The sequence below is a fragment of the Xyrauchen texanus genome, chromosome 35 (assembly GCF_025860055.1).
Source record: "Xyrauchen texanus isolate HMW12.3.18 chromosome 35, RBS_HiC_50CHRs, whole genome shotgun sequence".
NCBI classification, from domain to species: domain Eukaryota; kingdom Metazoa; phylum Chordata; class Actinopteri; order Cypriniformes; family Catostomidae; genus Xyrauchen; species Xyrauchen texanus.
The window spans coordinates 7,556,730-7,580,992 of record NC_068310.1 but is presented as its reverse complement, the minus strand read 5'-3'; the positions used below and the strand labels follow the sequence as shown (position 1 = coordinate 7,580,992).

Below are 24,263 nucleotides of genomic sequence, written 5' to 3'. Positions count from 1 at the left end.
ATTACTAGAACTTTTTTTTTTTGTAGGTTTTAAGGAAAGTTTCCCACATAAGGCTTTCATCTATGGGGCAGGATACAACCGCAATCAAAGATTCAAATGCAGTTGATACATTTTATGGTTGGCCAAGTAAAGATGGCAATATATATTTCAAGAAAAAACAGGATTAGGAATATACATGGCCAAGATAGTGTACTGTTGTTTAAGGCGTTTATTAGGTCTAGGATCTCAGATGAATTTAAGTATTATAAAGAGATGCAGGATTTATAAACTTTAGTAATAAAGTAGTGTTTTAATTAGGTTTTTTGGACTGTGTTTGAGGGGGATTGCATTTTTAGTTTTTTGTTGTGTTGATTGTTTTTGTGATGTTGATTTGATGTTTCTTGGGTTAAATCTCTCTCTTACACACACACACACACACACACACACACCCATCCTTGTTCGAAACAGTACAAGATGTGATACTATTTCTGAAGTGACACAAGCAAACAGCACTAAATTAGCGCTGAACGGCCGGATGCACTCTGCAGAATCACAGCAGTGCTGATGTAGGGCCATGTAGCACTCTTGCTCATGTGATATTCCTTATATATATATATATATTTATTTGTTTATTTATTTATTTATATATATTATTATTATAGTGCAAAAGTGGAATTAATTAGAACAAAACACACATTGATCTTAAATGTATAAATTTATTTTAGTTTGTCATGGTCCTAGTGCCTTTTTGTACACTTACACTTACTATGAAGTGTGAGCCACAATTTCTGAGCTGCTTGGAATGGTATAAGGTGTGTACACACTTGTTTCAAGCTCTGAGTATGAGAATTCAACAAGTTTGGCAGGACAGAATTTATTCACACACGTTGACCAGCTAGTCAATCTCCTCTTCAAACATCCTGTCTCTATTTGTGTCTCGTTGGTGTCATGTTTCTTTTATAACAATGTCCCCACAGAAATGTGTTCATGCTAATTTCCTAGTCTGAACTAAAACCAGCATAAGCTGGTCTTGGCTGGTCTCTATGTTCTGCTGTATTTTTTTGAGGGGTTTTGGCCACTTTTCAGTGGATTAGGCTAGGAGACCATCTGGCCACCAAGCTAAACTAGCCAAACAACAGCTTGGCCAAGCAAGGAAACCAGCTAGACCATCTGAATACCAGTTGGGGCATGCTGGGAGACCAGCTTGAACAGTTTAAACCAGCTAAGACCAGCAAACCATTTTAGGCTGATTTTATTTTGTAGCAGGGCTGTTCTCCTACACTTACAAAAAGTCAGATAAATGGTTGCACAAAACTGTTAAAGGAGGGGATGAATATGAAAAGATTTTCTGGCCCTCTTAGCACATGAATCATGACTGTATGTTTACAAATAAACCCTCACTGAGGATAAACCTGATTGTCTCTGGACATTCATTTTCAACAGAATAAGAAACGTACCCATTTGCAATGTTGTTATAGCTTCCTAATAAGCTAGTAAACATGTTTGCATGTAAGGACATAAGCTCACATGGTTACATTTTACAATAAGGTCCTATTTGTTAACATTAATAAATGAATTAGGTGCCATAAACTAAAAAAAATAACAATATTATTTTTACAGCATGTATCAATTTTGGTTAATGTTAATTAAATAAAAATACATTTTTACTGTTGTAATTCAAGTTAGCTGATCATGTATCAGCTGATGTTAACATACTGTATATAAGTTTAAATGTAAAAAAGTATATGTATAAGTATATGAGGGAATTAACATTAACAAAGATTAATAAGTTATGAAAAAAATCATTGTTAACTAACATAATTAACTAAAGTGATAATACAACCTTATTGTAAAGTGTTAACACTTAAACTCAAAGATAATCACAGTCTTCTTTTTAAAAAAAAAAACACTTGTTTTCAGAAATGTAGTCTCATTATAGCTGCCTTGGTCTTTTAAATTTAATTCAGGTGGTTTTATACTGTGAAGATGATTAGACAGAGTAAAGGTTGAATGGGGTCTGTCCCAAGAGGAACTCTCCAACACCAATAAAGTAAACCACTTGAGCAATTCCAAAAAGCGGAGCAATGACCAGCGCTCTGCAGCTGGCACCCTTCAAGAAAGCAGTCGGCCCTTCTTTCCGTATGATCTTTCTGTATGAAGAAAGAGCAACATTATTTATATTACATAAGGGGAACCAACAGTGGATTTATGATTGATATTTAATACCTTATGATTACTGTACCTGATGCAGTCTGTCACACCATTGTAGGTGTCTTCGTTTGCACTTTTATTGAGTAACTGCAACCTGGTCTTCACCACTGGATAGTGATGGGTTCAAACTTTAGCCTCAGTCTTTGCACATACACTAACAGCATCTGCTCGAAAATATATGGAGTGGTGGTGGCGTAGTGGCTAAAGCACTGGGCTGTTAATCAGATGGTCGCTGGTTCTAACCCCACGGCCACCACCATTGTGTCCTTGAGCAAGGCACTTAACTCCAGGTTGCTCTGGGGGGATTGTCCCTGTAATAATTGCACTGTAAGTCGCTTTGGATAAAAGCGTCTGCCAAATGCATAAATGTAAATGTAAATATATAAAAAAAAACTCGAACCCTACACTCACCATCGCAAGGGCTGACTACCACAGCTGCTGTACATCCAGCTGCACAGCCTGAAATAAAGGACCAATAAAATGGCGCATTCTCATCCTCAGATGACTTGCCCAGTTGGTTGAGGTGGGCAAAGAGAGGAAAGTAAACCACAGAGAATGGGATGTCCCTGTAAGAATAAATATGCAGGAACGGGGTTACTACTAATAATGTTGCAAAAGATTTACCCAATTAAATATATATACTATAACCCTAACAACTGTCAAAATTAAAAGATACTCAAAGCACTATTTTGGGTTCCTTAGCTGCAAAACCATGTGGAGATCCTCTAGACATCCTTTTACATTCTCTGACAAACCTACTCCTAGTTCCTGCAAGAACTCTAAAGAACTCAAAGCACTTTCAATGGTCTCTTCAGTAACCCCATCATAAGGGAAAGACATTTAGGCACTTGAAATATATATTGAAGCTCCTTGACTAAGTAATTAAGATGTTTGCAACTCCATTAAACAATGTCTGGAGATTTCTGCCAGTGTGGCATGCGAGGAACCCCAATTGGTGCCTCAAGGATTGTTTATTTTTTACTGTGTAGAATTAGGGAGACAGAACACGTCAACAATGTTCCAATTATACAGCCTAACCTTATCCATAACCCTACACTCTGAGAAAAATGTACTTACAGTAACTATGCATTTTAAGACACAAGGGCTGTCACTGGAGTGGTACCCATTAAAGGGTTCTTTTTTGTACCTCGTTTGGGGTTACTCAATTATACCCATTTGGGGGGGAAAAGTATTGTGCAGAAACAAAAATGCACCCAAAAGGGGTTAAAAAATCATTTGAAGTACAAAAAAAGTTTCCCTTGAGGGTACAACCCCACTGACCGCCCTTGTACCTTAAAATATACAGTTGTTTCTAAGAGTGTAACCCACCTCTAAAATCATTGGGGTGTAAAGTTTTTACCTACAGTATGAGAGAAATCATAGGTAAGTAAGAAGCTCCTAACCCTATCCCCAATCCTAACCAACCCTTAAAATAAGTGATGGGTTAACAATGCTCCAATCAAACATTTATAGTCCTAACCCTGACCATAATACAATCCTAGCCCTAGCCCTAACACTAACTTTAACCTACCCTTATAATTTGAGAGAAATAGCAGTTAAATTTGAATGTTGTTCACGCCCCAACCCTATATTCTGATTATTTACTTGCAGTATTCTTTCAGGACCAACAAGGTCACTGATGTCCCTAGGATCATGTCTTACTTGGGTAAACCAAGTTAAGACAATATAGTACGTCATCTCTTGCATTGCTATATTCCAGAGCCATTTCTTTATGCTTATTGTAATGCTTGTAGTGTTTTGGCTGTTTTGAATATGTTATTTAGAGTTTTTTTGCCCCAAGCCACAACTGCAGTTTGGAATATGGAAACTGGATTGGGTTGTAATGGAAGACCTTTGCAATAGAGCCATACAGGAGTTAAATTGGGATTTCTGAGGAGGGGAAATGCAACCAGCGAACTGCACCCCTTTAAAAAACGTGCTGCTTTGGGTGAATATGAATGAATGAATGTTACATTTATATAGAGATTTTCTGACACTACACTCAAAGCGCTTCACATAGTAAACAGGGGACTGTCCTCAACTACCACCAGCATTGCAGCATCCACCTGGATGATGCGACGGCAGCCATAATGTGCCAGAACACTCACCACACACCAGCGGTTGGTGAAGAGGAAAGAGCAGAGAGATACAGCCAATTAATGGAGGGGGATTATTAGGAGGCCATGATTGATAAGGGTCCATGGGGGGAATTTGGCCAGGACACCAAGGTTACACCCCTACTCTTAACGAGAAATGCACTGGGATTTTTAATGACTACAGAGAGTCAGGACCTCGGTTTAATGACTCATCTGAAAGACAGTGCCTTTTTACAGTACAGCGTCCCCGTCGCTGTTTTGGAGTGTTAGAACCCACACAGACCGCAGGGTGAGCACCCCCTGCTGGCCCCCCTATTACCTTTTCCAGTAGCAACCTTAGTTTCCCACCAGGAGGTCTCCCATCAAGGTATTGACCAGGCTCAACCCTACTTGACTTTAGTGCGTAACTGGGTGAAAGCTGCAGGGTGATATGACTGCCAACACAATATAGCAGACTAGGTTCCAACACAGATTAGATGGAAACATATGCTTATGTAATTAACTTTAAAGAACTTTAAAGGTGTCTTCGAGCGTGAACACTTGCTAAATGGAGATGGAATGTATAAAAAAACTGAACTGTCACCTGCCTGCAAGAAAAAGAACAAAGTGACAAACAAATACTTTTAAACCAATCTTATTCTTGTTTTTTTAATCAAAGGAGCCGGAACACCTTTCCGGTACGTTCCATCCCATTAACCCCTGGTCCCATAGTGTTCACATCAGTGTTCCAGGGTGAAGTTTACCTCATGAGAGTTGCTCCTAGTCCTTTGTACAATCCTTGGATGCCCTTTCTGCGAAGTTGTTCCTGGGCAATCTGAATGGCTGACACTTTTCTTATTGAAGACGCAGGACCTACAGTGCACGAGTAGTTCAGGACGGGACTGGCCCCTTCAAGTTTCATAGTATGGAGCATGGTTAGCTGCCTCTGCTGGGCCACTGAGAAAAAAGATGCAGCCTTTGAAATAACTTGTTAAACAACAAAATACTTACAATTTTGCTTAATCTTAGAAAGCTTGTTGGGGACACCTGAAAGTTTCAATACGTTTTTGGTTCATGACAGAATGGAGGGAATCTGCTAATTTGAGGACTGAATATAAAATAGCATAAATATTTTATGAGAGTATTAAAATACTTGATTCATCATTCTTGAAGGACATCAGTTGAATCAGTTATGTGTTCCTCACCAAGTCTACCAGCATCCTGAAGCTGGATCTTGAGCATTTCCATAGGGGTTGTTATTATAACCTGACACATCCCTGCCCCGCAGCCAGCCAGCATCTCCTGAAACATGCTCAGCTTGAGCCTGCAACAAGGTGTATTATTCACCCTCTATCAACAGGTTGTTTTCCAATTAAAGAAGTAAGGTGCTGTGGAAAATTATTTGCCCCATCCTGATTTCTTCTTTCTATTCTTTCTGTTTTTGTGAATATCTCATACTAAATAGTTTCAAAAATTCAAACAAAATCTAACATAAAACAAAGGCAATCTGAGTAACACAAAATACAGTTTTTAAAGTTATCCAATACCAACTGGGCTTGTGTGAAAAAGTATTTGTCCATAGTTACTAAATAACCCAATCTATGAAACTGCATTCATAATGGGGTTAAACTAGACACACCCAGGTCTGATTACTGCTATTAACTTTTTCAGCAGCATGAAGTTGGCCAAGAGGTCTCACCCCAGTTGCACACTTGAACAAGGTCGAAAGAAATTCCAGAAATTTTGAGGAAAAATGTGATTTAAAAATATCAGTCTGGGAAGGGTTACAAAGCTATTTCAAAGGCTCTCGGACTCAAAACACCCACAGTGAGAACCATTATCTCCAAATACAGAAAACTTGGCATAGTGTTGAACCTTGCTAGAAGTGGCTGACCTTCCAAAATTCCTTCAAGAGCACAGCGACATCTCATCCAGCAAGTCACAAAAAAGCCAAGGACAACTTCCAAGAAACTGCAGGCCACTCTCGCATCAATAAAAGTCACTGTTCATGACCCCACTATTGTCGGGGCTCTGGATGTATTATCCGCTTCTGTGTGTGTGTGTGTGTGTGTGTGTGTGTGTGTGTGTGTGTGTGTGTGTGTGTGTGTGTGTGTGTGGTCTGCTTGCCATTACATGGACTTTGTTTATGTTGTAGTGTATGACAGTTATCACTTGCTGGTGCACATGGGTTGCCCGACTGGGTAATCAGCAGCACTTATGTGTGATTGTTCTCACCTGAGTGTCATTCGGTGGCATGTATATCTTTCCTCTCTGTGTGGCTTTTTGTCGCTGGTTTATCTCAAGACTGCATAGTGTGTTCAAGTCTCCTGTTTGTTGTAAGAAGAAGTATAGTTTAATTATTTTCTCGAGCGATTGTCTGCTCTCCGTCTTTTCTGTTTGTGTACTCTTAGCGATCGTCCACTATCTACCTTAGTTTTAACCTTGTTCTTCCTGTCTGCTGTCAGCCCGGTGCCAGTCTTCTCTATCTCCTCTCAGACCCTGTGGACCTGGCAGTATCTATCTCTCTCTGGGCCAGCTGGTCATTTGAGGGGCTTGCCTACCTGGTTCGGCTCATCGTTTATCTTTGTGATCCATCGGCGGATTCAGGCCTAAGCCTATGTGGGCGATTCCAGTTAATCGTCTCTTTCCATGCTGGATTCTGTCATTTTAAATAATAAATTAACTTGCCTGCACTTTGGGTTTGTGAGTGTTTCTATTAGAAACTATTAGAAAGACACTAGTCAAAAATGTTATCCATGGAAGAGTGGCGACTCGAAAACTACTGTTAACCCAGAAGACCATTAAGGCATGTCTGAATTTTGCCAAAAAACATCTTGATGATCCTCAACCCTTTTGGGAGAATGTTCTGTGGACTGATGAGTCAAAAGTGGAACTGTTTGGAAGGCAGGGGTCCCATTACATCTGGCATAAATCAAACACAGAATTCCACAAAAAAACATCATACCTATGGTCAAGCATGATGGTGATAGTGTGATGGTGTGGGGATGCTTTGCTGCTTCAGGGCCAGGGCGACATGTAGTAATTTCTACCAGAAATTCCTAAAGGAGAACGTCCGGTCATCTGTCCATGAGTTGAAGCTCAAGCGCAACTGGATTGTGCAGCAAGACAATGATCCAAAGCATAGGAGTAAGTACACCTCTTAATGGCTCAAAAGAAGCTAAATTAAAGTTTTGTAGTGGCCTAGTCAAAGTTCTGACTTGAATCCGATTGAGATGATGTGGCAGGAACTTTAATGGGCAGTTCATGCTCGAAAATCCTCCAATGTGGCTGAACTAAAGCAGTTCTGTAAAGAACTCCACCACAGCATTGTGAAAGACTGATCTCCAGTTAATGGAAGTGCTTGGTTGCAGTTGTGTCTGCTCAATGTGAAACAACCAGCTATTAAGTTTAAGGGGCAGTTAGTTTTTCACATGGGTGATATAGGTGTTGGATAACTTTTTTGCTTCAATAAAAAAAAAAAACAAATGTGAAAACTGTATTTTGTGTTTACTCGGGTTGCTTTTGTTTTATCTTATATCTCTTTTCAAGATCTAAAAATCTAAAAAACAGAAAAACACAAAATACACAAAAACAGAAGAAATCAAGATGGGGCAAATACTTTACCACAGCACTGTATAGTGTAAATGTCTTAATAGAAGCTGAGGGATCTTACTCTCCTCTTCTGAGCCGCTGACGGAAGAGATCGTTGGCAGCCAGTTTGATGGCCTTCTCAGGGGTTACCAGTGTCAGGTTGACTGCTGCACCTTTAGGAAGCAAAGGAACAGAGTAGTCAATTAACAATATATTCTGTAAACTGCTACAAAGGTGTTTTGTATGAAGTTTTAGTGGAGAATTCTTTCTTTGGACCCCTCATTACATTTGACAGTGAATCAATATGATAATCACATTTCATAAGAGTCAGATTTTGCCAACTGTTTCAAATAACAAAAAATAAGTAACAATTCAAGGCATATAGTCAAGGAAAAACCCATGTCAGTCAGTTTGCTTTAAATAAAATAAATTACTGTCTCAAGCTAATGTAATTGATATAAATTGTTGAAAAGCAAATTGTCACTTTATGACATTTGAATTGTAGCTTAAGTTAAACGTGAATGATTCATTATGAGATTAAGGTATTTTTCTTTTCTTTTTTATAAAAAAAAAAAACATATCAATTTAAACACCTTACCTCTGTACATCCCAAAGTAGCCCTCAGAACGAACAGTCTTTATTAGACAATCCATCCTAATTAAAGAAACAAGAATATATTATTTGTCTCAGCTGTGCTGAATCTAGGAACACACCGTCACACACACCAAGAATGGGCACTAAAATACAAATAAGAGATTGAATAAGCCCCTCCCCTTTCACTCATCCATTGTTTTCTGAGAAAGTCAAACTAGTTTTTCATTTTTCCATGACAGGGAATTATTTTACTTACCATCCAGGAACTGTCTCTCTAGGAGTCTACATTGTGGTTTGTGTTTTCTTTTCTTACAGTAAATGGTTTAGTGTAGGTTTTAGGGTCCTTTTTTTAGGGTCCTTTTTTTTCTTTTTCTTTTTTATGGATTGGTGCATTTTTGTGAATGCCTGAATAAAATCATTCTAAACAGTATTTTGTTTTACTTATTGTCTAGTAAAACTATCTATGCATCCATTTAATAATATAAATTTTATTGAGAGGCAAAATTGCATTTAGTTGTAAAACTTGATTTCATAAAATCAACTAGTTGGTATTGCATAAACCTTACAAAATGTTGGTATACCTGTTTATACTTTGTAGGAATACTTTACGTATGCTTAAGACAAGTTAATGGGGTCTAATGGGGTAAGAAAAATATACTTATATCAAGATATATTCTCTGGAAACAATTATTATTATAAAAAAAATTCTATATCTTGTTTTATGGATGTTCAGATATTTTTACTGGAAACAATACTGAAATACCGATTGAGGGAAATTATTTTTACAGTAACATTAAAATAAAATGTGTTGCTACAAATGTGGAGTCTAAACGTACATGTTTTTGTAGACCTGTTGGTTGCCTCTTTGGTTCTGGAGCCTTGTCTTGGCTAGATCTATGGGGAACACACAGGTAACACCAATTAATCCAGCAACTCCACCATTGATGAGCTTGGCAGGAAGGCTAGAAGTAAACAGAAAAAGAAAAAAAGTAAGTTCAAACCCATTCAGTGAGTCCTAATCCATTCTTCCATTTAACAATCATGACTGTGCAAAATGAAGTCACTGCTTTAAAATATGATTTGTTTTATAGAAGGTATAAATAAGCAAGTTCAAGTCAAGTCATGTTTATTTTTATAGGCTAATGCTTTTCAAAATACTCATAGTTTTTGTGTGTGTGTGTGTGTGTGTGTGTGTGGTCCTCTTTAATGGTTATCAGTTGTATGGCCTAATTCTATATGGCATAAAATTATATTCTGATTGTATTCTGATATTCTGTCCCAAACTGTAGAATTTACACTGAAATTAGTATTTGCTCATTTCTTTTCTCTGTTAAAGGTCAACTTGGTATGTGGGATTCTACACAGTTTTATAATAAATTTATGATACTAGATTTAGTTTGATCTCTTTTTATCTATTCTGCTTCTTGTAAGGTCTTCTCTTTCATTTTCTCAGTTAAAACTCTACAGTAATAGAAGACTAAAAATATAGATATAATTTGTGTGAGGGGGAAACTTCCATGGTTTCATTTCAGACGTGCAGCAGGTGCTCGGAGCATTTGCTGGTGGTGTGTTTTGGCTTGTAGACACACTCATTCTTGTGCATTTTGTGCAGTAGCAATGGTTTGCCACCGGATAAAAGAAGAAGGGGTCAATGTGAACGGGACAGCCGGGCATCTTTGCAGAATGATAGACCAGAGAGCGATGCATACATCCTCTCTGAATCAGGAAACACTTGCCCACAAATCCTATACCCTTTTTTTTATTAATATTATTTTATCCATGTATGCAGTTACAGACAAATCATATAGAACATTAAAATCGCTCACAGATATTTTAACTTTCTGTCTTGTCTGCACTCAACAGTGCTGTCTCAAACATGGCGGATGATGTGAGCTCCATTGACACCATCTGCACTCCAATTGGTAGTTGCTGCCGAAAGTCAGTCCTCATTTGCATAGAGTTAAACTTTTCTCAACTTTTTTGAATTCTCTGGAAACGCCCACATCTACTCGCCAACAGGTCACTTGTGTCGCCGGAAGTCACCAGCTCTTATTGAAAATGAATGAGATCATGTTGCTTTGTCACTACATGTGTGAATGGTCATTCTCTCTCACACAAAATGCACACACAAACACACATTCTATACATTACATAAAACAAGTCCATACTAGATATTAAGCAGAACAAGTATTCTCATGTACGATTATATTTTAAAAAGATATTGGTTGATACTTAATGGCTCAAAGTATTTTAATGATTTATATTTATATATGTTGAGACCAAATGCACTTAAGAGTTGTACCCAGTTGACATCAGGAGACCTTCTTATAGAAATCACCGGATTATATTTGTCAGATAACACCCCAACAAATTTTGTGGGCAAAATTTTGTGCCCAAACCCCACCTCACCCCCCAAAGAAATTCATTATATTTACTGTTATGTTATACACTTTTATACTGAAACAACATCTTTTTTTTTTGGCAGTGAAGAAAGTTGGTAGCACTTTATTTTACAGTACAGTTCTACATTTCCGTACTAAATTATTACAATAACTACAGTAATTATTAGGTACTAAATATAACCTTAACCCATATTAAATACATGTAGTTACCTAATAACACTCTATCATTTCTTGGGTATGTACACTTTAAGTACACTGAAAGTACACGTACTGTAAAATAAAGTGCAACCAGAAAGTCTTTTCAAATAAACCGTTGCATGTGAAGCTTTTGAAGAACAATAGGTAAAAACATTTCCATCTTAAAGAATATCAAAACAGTACACACATAATGTACCACGATGTCTTGACATTGCATGTACTGTGGTAATATTATGATGTTGTTTGAAGTACCTTAAAATACAATGAAAATATAGCATATGAATATGCTGATAATTCAGCACCAAAGTATTTATCAAAGTACCGTGATATTACCATCTTATACCATCACTGTGCCATGCTAATACCACAGAAGGCTACTTTTTTGAAAGGGGATTTTCATAATTGTAAATAATATTAAGTAGCTTAAATGAAGCAAGCCACTTTAGTCATGTAGCTGGTAGTGTATTTTGCTTTCTCTAAAGTGTAGATTATCAGTTTTAGTTTAACTATGTCTTTCTGTCGAGTAGTTGGTGTACCATGTTATTGATCTCAAACGGCAAAAGCTTAAAAAAAAAATTGCCAATAGTTACTTTCTTTGACAAGATAGTTTTACTTTGCATTCTAATTGTCAATAGTATATATGGTTTAATATTTAAAGTTGAACTGTGAAATGTCATAAAGTGGAAATGTACAGTTGTTACTATAACAAATTATTTTTACCTGACCTGATGCTTTAAAAAAAAAAAAGATTTGTTTGTGTAATCTAATGTAATCAGGTTTATTCAATAATTAATTAAGGACAGTTAATACAATCATTTATCTTGAAACACATTTTAGGTTACCTGACAAAAGCTTTGTTACAGTGCAAGTGTAATTTAACACACTTATGGCAATTGCGAACATCACACATAGAGATCTTGATTTGTTAGGCTCTTACCTGTGTGAAGCATGTTCCACTACACATGGTGGTGTTGATGCCCATGCAATGACCACACTCCTGTCTTTCCACGTACAGGGTGTAGTTTTTCAGGGAGCAGGCCTGAAAAAGGAGACCGCAAAAGAACATCCCCATTTTCAGCCAGTACCTAGCCAAACGACTGTTCAAAATCAGCTCAAAATGTTACTCTAGTAGTGCTACTAAAATTAAAATGGCATCAATGTACATCTGTACTGCACACAGGCACCACTCTTAAACTGTTCTACATAAGTGAAGCATCCATTGACAAGGCAATGAAGGGCATGCCAGACAGCATCCCCAAAGTCCCATCAACAATGAGAATACACCAGGTTGTCACAACTTCTCCTGGGCAGATGTTGTACCGGGATGTAAGCTGCATGTGCACTGTACACAAGATTCTACAGTGCACATGTTATAACACAAAGGCATTCAGCTTCAACTCACCAAGCACACCAATATCAGAAGAGATCGAATGGGGTCCAGAAGTCATTCAAAAGTGGTGTGTCATACAATATGATGGAGACCTCTACCCAGGCATTATCACCCGCATTGATGAGGTTCAGATGCAAGTGAGATGCATGCACCGTGTGGGAGAGAACCGACTCTTCTGGCCCACCAGAGAAGACATGATCTGGTATGTATTCGAGGATGTCATTTGTTTCATTCCACCTCCTTAGCCTGAAACCACATGTCACCATGAGATCCAAAAGGACATTTGGGCAAAGCTTGTGAAGTATAAGGATTAGAAAAGAATTCTCTTGAAATGTATGTTCTGGTTATTACAAATGCGCATATACGTACAAAACAGTATACGTACAGTGTGTGGCCCACACGAGTGTGTGTGGTCACAAATATGTTATTCATGTGCTTGATTGGTATAATTATTAATTTATTTGTTTGTTGCACCCTGTTTATTCATATGTGTTGTGTGTGTGATCAGTAAGTGATTTCTAATGCTTATTCTACTGGTTAAATATAAATATAAAATGTTTTAAATGTTATAAATATAGCTGCTTTTCCCCAAATTCTATAAATAAATAAAATATTTATTAAAGCTGAACTGTTTAATTTCTGCGCTACTAGTGCAGTTGTGTCTCATGAGACGGGTCACTCAAAACCAACAGTGGAATTTTCATAGCGCCACAGAGACACAATGTTAGCCCTAACCCTAAGAATGGCTTATTTACAGTTCAATCATGACAATTCTCTGAAAGATTTAGCATTTTAATGTGGGTATGACATATTAATAGGATATTGGTCTTGGCAGAATTGATCTGCTACGCTGCACTGTAGAGCAAATGCAAATTCTTTCTTCTGCTAGAAAAGCAGTGGACAAGCATGTGGACATGCTGCTGTTGCACAATTACACAACATTCAAGTCATGCTGCATCAAGCATCAAACAATCCCCCAACAAAGCAGCAAAGCTGCAAAAAGCACATAACACAAAACACAACCTTTTAACCAGTCAGCTCTATCGCCAAGACTTATGTACTGCCGCTGCTCCCAAAAACAATGTGCACCAAGCGTATACTAGCTAGGTGTGCCTTGGCCACAGGCCATAAAGCGTAACACTAATGTACTAAAATGATATGTGTGCCTCGGCCTACTTGGCCGAAATGGCTTAGACAGCTAGTCTTATTTTAATGACCTAAAATATTGATGCAAATCAGACAGATTTAGCCAAGGCTTAAATTGTTAAAGATGCGCTTCTATGTGTCATGGCCAAAAGCAGAACTTATCTTACAAGCTAATAGAAGAAAAGCCCCAGCAAACCACCTGAGCAAGTAGCATTTTCAGAGAAAATTCTAGCAGTGCGATGCAATGAAACTGGCTGATCTGCACAACTGAGCAATTTAAATGTTACACAAAGTAAGAGATGACAAGTTGATTTGATACTTGACACAGTTTGACACTCGATACAGTTTTTCGGTGTAAGAGGATCCCCCAAGAGCTCTGTTCGAACACTGCTCACCCTCATGATATCCCAGGTGTGTATGACTTTCTTTCTTCACCACAACACGTTTGAAGAAAAATAGAAAAATATCTCAGCTCAGTAGGTCCTTAAAATGCAAGTGGATGGTGATCTGACTTTTGAAGCTCCAAAATTCAGACAGTCAGCATAAATGTCATCCATATGACTCCAGCTGATAAATGAATGTATTCTAAAGTGACACGATAACATTTGGTGCAAAAAATAACAATATTGAAGTACTTTATTACCTCTAAATCATGCTTCCAGTCAGCTGTGGTACGCATGTGTGTTGTAATCACATTGGCATTTGAGAGACGCGAGAACTGACAAACGTGCGTCACAGCCAGAAGTGCAGCGCTGTTTACAAGTGGAGGAGGAGGAACGATGTACAGAAGCCTCTGTGGTTCATGTTGCTTTTTTAAATTGACAACTGTATCGAGTGTTAGCCACAGGGCTTTTAATAAAACTTGGGGAGCCAGCCAAAATTGTAACGGGACAACACAGAATGTCTACTGTAGCTTTATAATAATACATTTCAGAGTGATGGCTAGAGTGATGACAGTTATTCAGCAGTGCTCAGTAAAGGCTGGGAAAAAAGTTTGATAGTATCAGTGATTTTGAGGTATAAATGGGATTTTTGTTTAGATGCCTGGTAATTTTCTAAGACTATGATGCCTTTGAATTTAAATTGCTATCTATTTTATCACTATGTTGATGGTGGACAATTACCATAAATGACAGAATCTTAAAATGTCCCAGATATCTACTGTATATGACTATGAGGTTTGGGGGCAATTCTAACACTTAGAATTCAGTCATGAAATTTGTATTTCATAAGATTGAATCTTTAAAATCTGCAATGACCATTAATTTATCAAAGTATCCATTTACACATACTAAAAAATATTTTATAATTATTAAAGGTGGGGTATGTGATTTGCAAAACGGCCGGCAGATTTTGAAAATACACAACTCTAAGGTCCTACCTTCTCTCCTCCAACGCTGGCCCTGACTCCACCCATTCGAAAAACATGGACGCGCAATCATGCACGAGCGAAAACTCAGATGCGCAGTGTTCTAGACTCACTAGTCAAACAGTGCATTCACCTGTCAGACAATTTTTCAGAGCAAATTGTTGACACAGCAGGAGGAGAGGGTCGCATACCACTCTTGAAAGGTGTAGAGCTGATTTTCTCATAACTGTAAAAAAAAAGAACATCGCCAGCCCTGGCGTCTGTACAGCGGTCTTCTATTCAAAACAGGATTCATAGAAATGTGGAACAACCCCACTAGCACTATAAAAGCTCTATTCTCCATACATAAATACAATCGCTTCCTGTTACTGGGTCACGAGCTTTGAGTATGCGCACGAACGGGACACGCCCGCCAGGGTGGTGGGGTAGGGGGGCATGGTACGACCGTTTGATTGACACATTTTCTGTCCAATGATTCTAGATGGTCTTGAAAATGATTGGCTGGAGTTTTTCGAGTCCTGCCCGTTCTACAGATGATTAAATTGCTTAATTTTCATTTCAGTGCTTCTAATTTACAGCCAGTAAGTGGGTTAGGAATAGGATTTCAAGTTATTTTGAAAAAATGGTCAAAAAAGAAAATCACATACCCCACCTTTAATAAGTATTATTAATAAGGATATTATTAATACACCTAATTATTAATACAAATATTAAAGTAAAAAGCATTTTCTTTGAGGTGTGCTTTTATTTAAGAGAGTTAATATGATTTATTTTTCAAGTGTTACAATTGCCTCCAACTACTGTCACAATAGACTTCTTGTATTTAATTCAATATTAGGCTGGAGTCTTTCCTAATGTAAATGTATGTAATGTAATGTAAATATTTTAATACCACACACACACACATATATATATATACATATATATATATATATATTATACCAAAAGATGGAGAACAGATTTGTTGAAGTCTGTGAGTTATGGATAAAAAAAAACAATATTCAAAAGATATTATTTGGTTATGACAGCTTTAACAGTCCAGATCTGGATGAATTGTATGATGGCCCAGTCTGATTGGTCAGCTGTGACTCGTATTCGTAAACACGACACAGTGGTGTTCACAAGTTTCTGGACAGCGGGCAGATCCAACTGTCCTTGTTCAAGAGAACCCAAGATGTGAAACCCTGAGCACTCCATTGAGGACTTCACCAGAATTTTTCCAAGTTCCACAACAGCAGAGACAAGCTGGTCTTTTCCATCCATTCCTGTTTTTATATGGATGTGGGAGATGAGAACTGGATTGTGAAAGGTCAACAAGAAGTAGTTTCCTGAGCTAATAGGGGACTTTCCCCAGAAATACTCCAAGCCTTGGCTATAAGCCTTGTCGGGTGTGTAGGTCATAAAAAACTCAATGTTCGTACTAATGTCTGCTGGAGGATTATCAGCAATTTCTTCAACAAAGTCCTCATCCTTTAGATGATTTTGCATCGCCTTAAAAGACGAGTATGTGCCCATATGCTGAAACAAAGATGGCTGGAAACGAATGACTTTATCCTGCATCAACAAGGTGCGGAAATGAGACAACAAGAAGTCACAAGGCATCTCTTGGTAGAAATTATAAAGGAAACGGGCCAGAGAGGGCAGGTCACGGGATTGATAGAGTTTTCCAATGTAGCCCAGCTTGGAGAACTCTAGCGTGACCCACTTTGTGGTTGACATTGAACGGATGTGTTCCCGTAAACTAGAGACAAAGTTCTTTGAGCACCTCACGTCGTCCTCCAACATGATATAGTATTGGGAGAGGTTACTGCTGAAATGGAGCAAGAAGGCATAGTCTACATTCTGCTTCGAACGGAAGGTCACGCGGTCTGGAGCATCATTGAAGTTTGTCTTCAAACCTGTTAGAGGGGGATAGCACTCTTGGATGGCGTGGATAACTAGCAATTGACCCTTGGACAGCTGGGAGGAGAATTCATTTGTAATTGTCTGTAGGGTCTGCTTGATCCAGTACACATCAAAGTCAGCCAGAATAACCACTACAACAATTTCAGCCAGCTCCACCTCCGAGGACTGAGAGAATATTGATTTGAGAGTGTTCTGAAGGTAACTGCCCTTTTCCCTCTTCACAGAAGAAAGTCCCATTGTAAGGAACTCTGTAAAATTATGAAACCACAGGAACATGACTTTAGATTAGTTTTATGGCTTTCAACATTTGAGTACCATAAAAGTAGCTTGTGTGCTATATTTCTATACATATTGAATAAAAGAATTCTACAGGTTGGCTGTAAATAAATTAAACTCACTCTTGGACTGCTGAGGGACTCCTGCCAGAACTTTAATGGAAACATTGAATCGTAGATAATAGCTCTTAAGCTCTTCACGCCAAGTCTCAGTCTCCCAGACCCAGGTCACTGACCCCTATAGCAAAATAATAATAATAATAATAATAATATAAGAAATAAATATATATATATAAATATGAATAAAAATGATTCTTAGCAGTTTTTAAATGTAAACATGTTTTAAAATGCAAAGCAAACAAATGGATTTATTCACAGAATAGCTATGCATTGTACACATTTTATGCTTGTAAAATATTATATTAAGAACTGTGGCCACAAATATCCCTCATTAAAGGGATCGTTCACCCAAAAATGAAAATGATCTCATGATTTATCTTAAAGATTTTTTGAAGAATTTTTCAGCTTTATAGGTCCACACAGTGCAAGTGAATGGTGACCAATACTTTGAAGCGGCAAAAAAATTATTAAAAAGGAAACAAAGTAATTAATTAAACTCCAGTGGTTAAATTCATGTCTTCAGAAACGTTGTGTGTAGGTGAGAAACAGATCAAAATGTAAGTCCTTTTTTCTATAAATCTCCACTTGAGCTTTCACTTCCATGTTCTTCTTCTTTTTTTTTTTTTTGCATTCTTCGTGCATATCCGCCACCTACTGGGCAGGGAGGAGAATTTATAGTAAAAAAAGGACATATAAATGAACCTGTTTCTCACCCACACCAATCATAATGCCTCTGAAGACATTGATTTAACCTCCGGAGTCTTATGGATTATTTTTATGCTGTGTTTATGTGCATCATGTGCCTACAGAGCTGAATTTTCTTTAAAAAATTCTTGGTTTGTGTTCTGCAGAAGAAAAAAAGGATCTATATCAGGTAGCCCACCAGTAATAAGGTCTTGGACTCAACCTCTGAGAGTTGGAACAATAATTGCTCTAGACAGAGGGGACTTGTGAAGAGATGGATGCCACGTCTAGGTTGTAAAAACTAGCCAACGTGTTTTGCGAAGACAGACTTGCTGAAAAACATGTGTCTTGCAAGGACACACCATTTTTCCACGCCCATGAAGAGGCCATGCCTCCAGTTCAATGCGCTTTCACATTAATAGGGCAGCTCACGCCCTGTGACTCATTAGCGAGGGTGATAGCATCAACAATCCAGTGAGAGAGCCTTTGCTTGGAGACGGAAATGCATTTTGTGTGTTCTCCATAAAAAATAAAGAGCTGATCCGACAGCCTAAACTGGTGAGTGCACTGAACATACGTGTGTAATGCCCATACAGGGCATACAAAATGCATAGATTGCTCTCCATCTGAATTAAACTGTGGGGGAAAAAGGCTTGTAGGTGGACCATCTGAGCCCTGAAGGGCATGGATAGAACATAGGGCAAGTAGCCTTTTGTCGACCAATAGCGCCTGCACATCACCCACCCATTTTAATGAGGCCAGAGCCAATTGGAATACGGTCTTAAAGGGATAGTTCACCCAAAAATTTAAATTCTCTCATCATTTTCTTACCCTCATGCCATCCCAGATGTGTATGCCTTTCTTTCGTCTGCTGAAGATTTTTAAAAGAATATTTCAGCACTTTTGGTAAAAGTCAACATAAAAGTAATCCATAAGACTCCAGTGGTTAAATCAATATATTCAGAAGCTATATGATAGGTCTGGGTGACAAACAGATCTAATTCTTGTGTTTTGGTGATTCACATACTTTGTGCATATCGCCCCCTACTGGGCAGGGAAGACAGTTTCTAGTAAAAGATGACTTAAATACTGACCTGTGTCTCACCCACAGCTGTGATATCACTTCTGAATATATGGATTAAAACACTGGAGTCACATGGATTACTTTTATGCTCCCTTTATGTGGATTTTAGAGGGTGTTATGCAGAAAAAAAGTAAGACACATCTGGGATGGCATGAGGGTGAGTAAATGATGAGAGAATTTTCTATTTTGGGTGAACCTTCCCTTTAAATGCTTGAATGTTAGTGTATTAGATTACAAAATATCAAACCAAGTGGAGTTGGAAAATGATGCTAAAACTTTTGGCAGAACTTCACACACTTTTCTGAACAAATTTTGCAATGTCTTTTAACCAAGTAGTCCCAAGGTGGTTTAAAGTGGATGTATGATGTTGTTTCCCCTCAAGTTCATATAGGTGTCCTAACAAAATAGCCACAAGTGTAGTTCATCACCACAATGGACACCAGGTAGTGTCCAAATACTTTTCTTTATATTAATTTCATATATTAACCATATTTATATTGTTTTGTCATTTTATGTTTTGCTTTAAAAAAAGTGCGCATGGTCGTGTGTCGGTCTGCGGGAGAGAGAGAGAGAGCGGTAAGGTTTGTCACCTGGTTTGTAATTATCTCTCCCCTTTATTTTGCAGACTGATGCATCTGACAGGGGGCTGGGCGCAGTGCTCTCGCAGGAGGTCAGAGGGGAGGAACGGCCAGTGCTTTTTATTAGTCGCAAGCTCTCCTTCAGGGAGACAAAATATAGCATCATCGAGAAGGACTGTCTTGCGATTAAGTGGGCGGTTCTGACGCTCCGCTACTACCTGCTGGGGCGGGCCTTCACCCTCTGTTCCAATCACGGCCCCCCTGCAGTGGCTCCACCGCATGAAGGATACTAACGTGCGGATCACCCGTTGGTATCTGGCTCTCCAGCCCTTTAAATTCAAGGTGGTCCACAGGCCGGGGGCGCAGATGGTTGTGGTTGACAGACTTTCTGTCCAAAAATGGGGGGGGGGCTGAGTCAGTGGTGGGGGCATGTGGCATGGGGGCGTGGTCGTTTGTCGGTCTGTGGGAGAGAGAGCGGTAAGGCTTGTCACCTGGTTTGTAATTATCTCTAACACCTGTGTCTTGTTATAGTGATACAGAGAGAGACATTTAAGGAACGCCAAGTGTCAAGAGAGGGAGAGAGAGTGTATCCAGAAAGCACAACAGAAGGAGTGTGCTATTTTTGTTTTTATGTTTTCATTTCAACGGCGGTTACCGTCGTATGTACCCGAGAGATATTAAAAATCCTAAGCTCAAACCTGCTTCGCTGTATCCTGACTCCTCCATTGCTCAAACAAAACGGTTTACAATTGTATTTTTTGTTCATTGTCACATGCGAGCACAATACGTTTCTGCCTTACAATTACTCGTTAGGGGACACGACCATCAGCAGATACAGAAACGCAAATAGATTAACATAATTCATGTTTTAAATGTATTCTGCATACATTTAATTTTATATATACACATGTCACCCAATTCATGTTCTTAGAAGTAATTAACTTAACTGAATGACAGTAACTGTAATGTGATTACAAGAATTGAAAATGTAATTATTTTCATTACTTTTTGGAAAAAAATTGTTTTATTAGATTACACCCAACTCTGATAGCACACTTAATGTTTCTGAGAAATGAGAAACTGTAAGTTAAGATTCAGCGGATGACTTAAGTCTGAAGTTTGTGCATCATTCTAATAGCACAAGAACAATGCAACCAAAACAATGACTGCATTGCAGTAAAGAAAAGGAAAGTGTGCATTGGTTACCTTTGCCATTTGTGCTCTCCGAACGTAGACGAAGACACTGGCCAAAAGGAAAAGACCAGCTGCTAACTGAAAGGATTTTTTCAGATGGCATCTCATCCTCCACCTTTTTCTGAAAAGACATTAGGATACAGATGCTCTGACAAAAATTCCACTAACACGGAAAACACACATCATTCGGTTTCGAGTGCTTTTTTTTAATAAGTTTGATTATATGTAATCAGTAGCTGCATTATTCAAATATTCACATGGCTAAGTTTGAATAACTAATGGCTGATTTTGAACCATGCAGATTACATATTCAACACTGAAAAGTGGAACAATAGAGAAGTGCTTCTGAAACTAGGAACGTTTGCAAGGGGAGATACTGTATATGCTTGCATGCTGTCAGTTACCATGATAATAAAATAATTTTGACTCTCAGTTTGTAAAAATAAGCAAACATCTACAGTAATGGGGCAAGGCATTGCATGGGTATAAACATAAAAAGTGTACACCATTTTGAAAGTAGCCATCAGATTGAAACACTTCTTAAAGGGATAGTTCTTCTGTAAAGCTGCTTTGAAACTATTTGTTTTGTGAAAGGCGCTATACAAATAAAAATGACTTGACTTGATAGTTCAAACAAAAATGAACTTTCTCTCAATTGTACTCACACTCATGCCATCCCAGATGTGTCTGACTTTCTTTCTAATGCAGAACACAAATTACGATTTTTAGAAGAATATCTCAGCTCTGTAGGTCCATACAATGCAAGTGAATGGTAACCAGAACTATAACTCTATAAAAAACCACAAAGTCAGCATAAAACAATTGATATGATTCAAGTGAGTAAATCCATGATTTAGACGTAATATCATAGGTTTGGGTGAGAAACAGATCAATATTTAAGTCCTTTTCAGTATGAATCTCCATCTTTGACCAGCCCGACCAACAGGTGGTGATGAGCTACTTTTATGCTACCTTTATATGCTTTTTGGACCTTCTGAGTTCTGGTCATCATTCACTTGCATTGTGTGGACCTACAGAGCTTAAATACTCTTCTATAAATCTTCAGTTTGTTCTGCAGAAGAAAGAAAGTCATACACATCTGGGATGACATGAGGGTGAGTAAATGATGAAAGAATTGTATTGTTTTGGTGTACTATAACCTTTAACATGTTATATACAATCTCATTACTCCTGTCGTAAAAAGGAACTGACAGGAATTATGTCTGATTGTGTAACCAAAAGATAATCCACCCAAAAGTAGTCCCACCTTTTAAAAGACGATTTAGAAATGTATTATTATTTACAATTAATCTAAATGTTAAAAATACAAGCTGCACATTTCTGCTTTTAAAACCTCAGCAGTGCAGTATGGGAGAGGATTGATTAGATTGAACACCCCCAATTATTTTAGAGCAATAACGTGGTACTCAAAGTTATGCAAAACTACTGTATCTGTGGAAGTTTTATACAAAAAAATGCTTTTATAAATAAACAAATTAATACAATAACTAGTCTTTTGCCTAAAAATGATAGCTATTAACTTCTGAATGGTTCTTTTTTAAGGGTTTGTCATGACCTATCATAACTGCTGTTCACGGAGACATCAAACAAGCATTAGGCCTCACTCAGTGTGTAAACCATGGCTCATACAATCAGCTTCCTCATAAGCACAGGTGGACTTTTTCCATGCTTTTGCCATTATGTATACTCTACTTGCACTAAAGGAAAGCACACCTGGTTACCTGAACAATGAAAGAAAACAGTTAATTTTGATAACCTGGATCAAATAGTAAATCAGTAGTAAATGTGCGGATTAAACAAAGCAAAATGTTTTTAGTAGCTATGCGTGTGGGTGAAGAAAACAATGATTGTCAGGGCTTTCACTGGCACTTCCTTAAAGTCAACACAATTTACAACTCAAATGAATTAGGGCACTTGTTTTCATACGCATCTGGGCTACTCCATCAACCACACAACCTCTGTATGGTTCTACTAGGCATATGTGAAAATAACAAGTCTACTCGTCATTCTTGTATACGAAATTAGCCTACAAAGATTAAATGTTCATTAAAAGTAATTGTGCACGGAATTACTTTTGAGAAGTCTCGTTCAAACAATCGCAGTATTGTTTAGCATTAATAAAAGCACCCATGCCAAATGAATCACTTATTCGTAGCCTACTATATGATTTGAACAACCACAGTGACATACAGGCTGTCAAGACTAAATGAGCTGCAATCTAGAGGATATTTCTGGGCAAAATGTGGGTCGTTCCTAACATTGGGTTTGAACGTTCACAATGCGCGGTGCCCAAAATTCGATTATAAAGAAACGCGACATTGATGCCATAACTTTAGGCTACTTCCAGCGTTCGGTACGCAGATAATGGTTCAACATATTTCTAGAGCGCTCGGAACGCACAATTGATGTCAAAAAATATTTTCGAGCGTTTGTGGTAACTGATTGAATTTTTTTTTTTTTCGAGCGTTCGGACCGCGCAATTTATTCTAAAACAATATTTTTTGGAACATCAGGAACGCACAATTGATGGGAAAAATATGTTTCGAACGTTCGGAACTCGCCTGTGATGCTCAAAAACAGATTCGAATGTTCGGAACGTGTCTGTGCCTCTACAAAGTGTCTAAAATACACTTTAGTTTGGTCATTTACTACGTTTTGAACCTCAAGTAGCCTACACACACAAACCACTACGTAAAAAGTAGCACCAGATTTAGTTTACATATCAATTGAGGCAGTTCAAACTATTAAGCGCACTTACCTTTGGGCTATAGCACCCGTACACCTATAAAACTAGTGCAGCAGTAGAACTCAACATTGAGAATGTACACTTTGTAGTATGAAGAGAGATTGCCTGTCCACTGCTTTACACGGATCTTCTCACTTCCTCGTGTCGTAAAGTCACAAGTCTTTTGACACCGTCATTTGTGAGTGTTAAATTGGGTGTGCAGAGGATGCAAAGGTCCTGTGTAGGGTTGCATCAGCTGTGCGTAAAGTCTCGCGTAAGTTAGGACACACAATAGTCAAGCGAGTTTAAAGGTCTTTCTTGAAGGATTTCTCTAAGACACCAAACCACACCTCTGGCTATATCATGAGAACCATTATGTTCATGGATTGATTAGTTGACTAGCAACAACATACACTTTTACTATCATTATAATTATTACGAATAAATCACGGTCAATCTATGAAACAGGTGCCTTTTTTCGTTATGAAAATTAAAATGGTTGAGTTGTATGAAACACCCTATAAGAAAAAAATAAAAATTGTTGATAAAACGTCTTTAAGTGTTAATAAATTGCTTTGTGCCATATCTCAAGCTAACTTGTATGTACAAATATGTTTTTACTGAACTTTTGTTTTTGTTTTAATTATTTTATTTATTTGGAAAATAATAACACAGCTTGTAATAACACATTGTTGTTAAACAATATTATTTACTTTTTATTT

General features: G+C 37.9%; 2 protein-coding genes across 5 annotated transcripts; both read right to left on the bottom strand.

The window, feature by feature from the left end:
• Positions 1-1,821: 1,821 nt before the first annotated feature.
• On the bottom strand, positions 1,822-12,076 carry LOC127629328 (mitochondrial glutamate carrier 1-like; the record flags this gene model as incomplete). Its single annotated transcript, XM_052106493.1, has 9 exons — positions 1,822-2,129; positions 2,222-2,297; positions 2,602-2,756; positions 5,030-5,222; positions 5,471-5,589; positions 7,939-8,029; positions 8,455-8,510; positions 9,287-9,412; positions 11,988-12,076. Coding segments are annotated over 9 exons (1,065 nt in total), but the record flags the coding sequence as incomplete, so codon positions are not given.
• On the bottom strand, positions 8,457-23,791 carry zgc:101663 (alpha-1,3-mannosyl-glycoprotein 4-beta-N-acetylglucosaminyltransferase C). 4 transcript variants are annotated; one of them, XR_007968718.1, is made up of 8 exons: positions 23,575-23,791; positions 20,808-20,916; positions 17,259-17,373; positions 12,453-17,108; positions 11,988-12,089; positions 10,277-10,498; positions 9,287-9,344; positions 8,457-8,510 (listed from the first exon to the last, which is right to left on the bottom strand). XR_007968718.1 is itself a non-coding variant. In XM_052105934.1 (4 exons), the coding sequence occupies exons 2-4, from the start codon at positions 20,901-20,903 to the stop codon at positions 15,967-15,969; spliced, it is 1,353 nt and encodes a 450-aa protein (XP_051961894.1). In that variant the 5' UTR covers positions 20,904-20,916; positions 23,575-23,791; the 3' UTR covers positions 12,152-15,966. The 4 variants fall into 4 exon arrangements, 1 of the variants encoding a protein (XP_051961894.1); XR_007968719.1 differs by lacking the exons at positions 8,457-8,510; positions 9,287-9,344; positions 10,277-10,498 and adding an exon at positions 9,379-9,412 and having other exon boundaries at positions 12,453-12,686; positions 14,230-17,108; XR_007968717.1 differs by lacking the exons at positions 8,457-8,510; positions 9,287-9,344; positions 10,277-10,498 and adding an exon at positions 9,379-9,412.
• Positions 23,792-24,263: the final 472 nt, after the last annotated feature.